This window comes from Macaca nemestrina, chromosome 7, assembly GCF_043159975.1.
Source record: "Macaca nemestrina isolate mMacNem1 chromosome 7, mMacNem.hap1, whole genome shotgun sequence".
NCBI lineage: Eukaryota > Metazoa > Chordata > Mammalia > Primates > Cercopithecidae > Macaca > Macaca nemestrina.
In genome coordinates, this window is record NC_092131.1 from 88,819,665 (window position 1) to 88,821,974 (window position 2,310).

The 2,310-nt window shown below is 36.1% G+C and overlaps 1 protein-coding gene across 1 annotated transcript; it reads right to left on the reverse strand.

Annotated features, from left to right (window-relative positions):
* Positions 1 to 592: 592 nt before the first annotated feature.
* LOC112423162 (olfactory receptor family 4 subfamily K member 13) lies at positions 593 to 1,507 on the reverse strand. Its single transcript, XM_024786918.2, has one exon. It carries the CDS (start codon positions 1,505 to 1,507, stop codon positions 593 to 595), a length of 915 nt encoding a protein of 304 aa, XP_024642686.2.
* Between the last annotated feature and the right edge of the window lie 803 nt (positions 1,508 to 2,310).

Sequence of the window (2,310 nt, forward strand, 5' to 3'; positions counted from 1 at the left end):
AGTATAATTTAATACACACTAATCATGGATTACCCAGAACATGCAGTTTTCTAGTCTGTAAGGCACTTGGATAAATTACTGTGATGAGATGTCATCTGTGTGCTTTCTCTAAACATAGATTACCACCACCACCAACAAAAATCGTAACAATAATAATGTGTTTTCTGAGGTTTAAGAGTATGCTAAAATAATAACGAAAGATGCATATAAACAAAGTTGTATAGACGAAAAAACTAAATCACAGGTAACTTATTTATTTTGTTCAAATTTGCATCAGAGAAACAGACAAAGGTGGGAGTTAAATGTATACAAGCCAAACTGTAGATGTTATGTGTTTGACCATAAAAGATCACGAAAAGGTGTTTGCTTTTTAACAATTACATCTACTGTTTCCTCATACAGACTTGAACTATTAGCTGGTACACAAGTTATAGCGGTTTTTGCCAGCACTTTAATTTTGTCATTTACTTTAATGGCAAAAACCACAATTACTTTTGCACGAACCTGATACATTAAAAATCAGTTTCTTAAATGTTCAAACAAACAAGACAGTGTCTCTTCAAAAGTGTCAACTAAAAAGTATGTTTTACATTTATATGCAGAGTATTTTTTTAATGGCTGCTTTTACCTCTTGATTTCTTAATGTATAAATAATAGGATTTAAGAGAGGTGTGAAAATTGTGTAAAACACAGAAAGAATTTTATCTACAGAGTATCTGCTGAAAGGCCATACATAGATAAAGACACATGGAGCAAAGAACAGAGTCACAACTGTGATGTGAGCTGAGAGAGTGGAGAAAGCCTTAGAGGATCGACTAGCAGCACGGTGCCTAACTGAGAATATTATGACTCCATAGGAGAGAAGCAAGAGGAGGAAGCAGACCAGTGACAGGAGCCCACTGTCAGCAATGACCAGGAGCTGTAGGATGTAGGTGTCCTTGCAGGCAAGTTTAATCACGAGGGGAAGGTCACAGAAAAAGCTGTCTATAACACTGGGACCACAGAAGGGCAAATTCAACATGAAAGCCATTTGACTAGATGAGTGCACAAATCCAACTGCATAGGAGGATAACAATAGCCCAGTGAGCACCCGTGGGCTCATGATGGTCATGTAATGGAGGGGTTTGCATATGGCAACATACCTGTCTATTGCCATGGCTACAAGCAACATCATCTCACTCCCACCCAGGAGGTGCATAAAAAACATCTGAGAATAACATCCCCACCATGAGATGGTCTTACGTTCTCGGAGGAAATCTACGATCATCTTAGGGGTAGCAAAAGAAGCCAGGATCATATCAATGCAGGAGAGGTTGATAAGCAGAAAATACATTGGTGTGTGAAGGCGTGCATCAAAGGTCACAGTCACCAAGATGAGAAGGTTTCCTAAGACAATCCCCACGAAGACCACAGAGAATCCCAAGAAGAATAAAATCTGAAGATTTTGAGATTTGCAAAGTCCCAACAAAATAAATTCAAATACCACTGAATGGTTTGCTCTTTCCATATTGTCAACTTTATCCCATAATGATCAAAATAAGTGAGAATAAGGGGTAGGGAAATGATGCATATTGGAAAGAAATGTTCATGTTGGTGTCCACATTTGGCACTCAGTCAAGGCACTTGAACTTACAAGGACCCTTACTTTTGTGGAATTTTGTCGGTCAGTGATTTTACTAATGGCCCAGAGAAGTATACCAAATAGTTAGTAGAAATCAGAATATAAGTTTCTGGAAGACAAAAATGAAAACATTAATAGTACATGAAACCACAAATATATAGGTCGTGAATTAGAATCAGAAGACCTCTACAGGACACCTGGGTAAGCTGCCCACTGGGTGACATAGGACAAGTAACTCTCCTTTTGAGGGTTTTCTTCTCAGTAAAAAAAAATTGGACTCTATGGTATCTAATGCCTCTTTGTGCTATAAAAATCTCTATGAATAAGATAATGATTCTGGTGAGTTTTATAGTCACATAATAATATTGAGTTTTATTAACATGAAAATGATATAGAAAATACATCCAGCATTCTCAAGAACCATGTTTTGAAATGGACTCTGGTAAAGACACATGAATTAGGTCCTGAGAAACTTACCTTATTTCCTCCATGCTCCATTCTTGCATGAATCCCTCACAGATCAGTATTAATAATAGCCACTACATACTTTTGAAGTGTCAAATATATGTATAGTATATATATTATTTATAACATGTATATTATATACATTTCACATATTTGTATATAATTATTTACATAATTTGTTCATTCAACATTTCATATTTTTCACATAAAATACATCCTCTATA

Excerpts from the sequence above, each read along its gene's own strand:
- LOC112423162 (XM_024786918.2), bottom strand. The coding sequence starts at position 1,507 with ATGGAAAGAGCAAACCATTCAGTGGTATTTGAATTTATTTTGTTGGGA.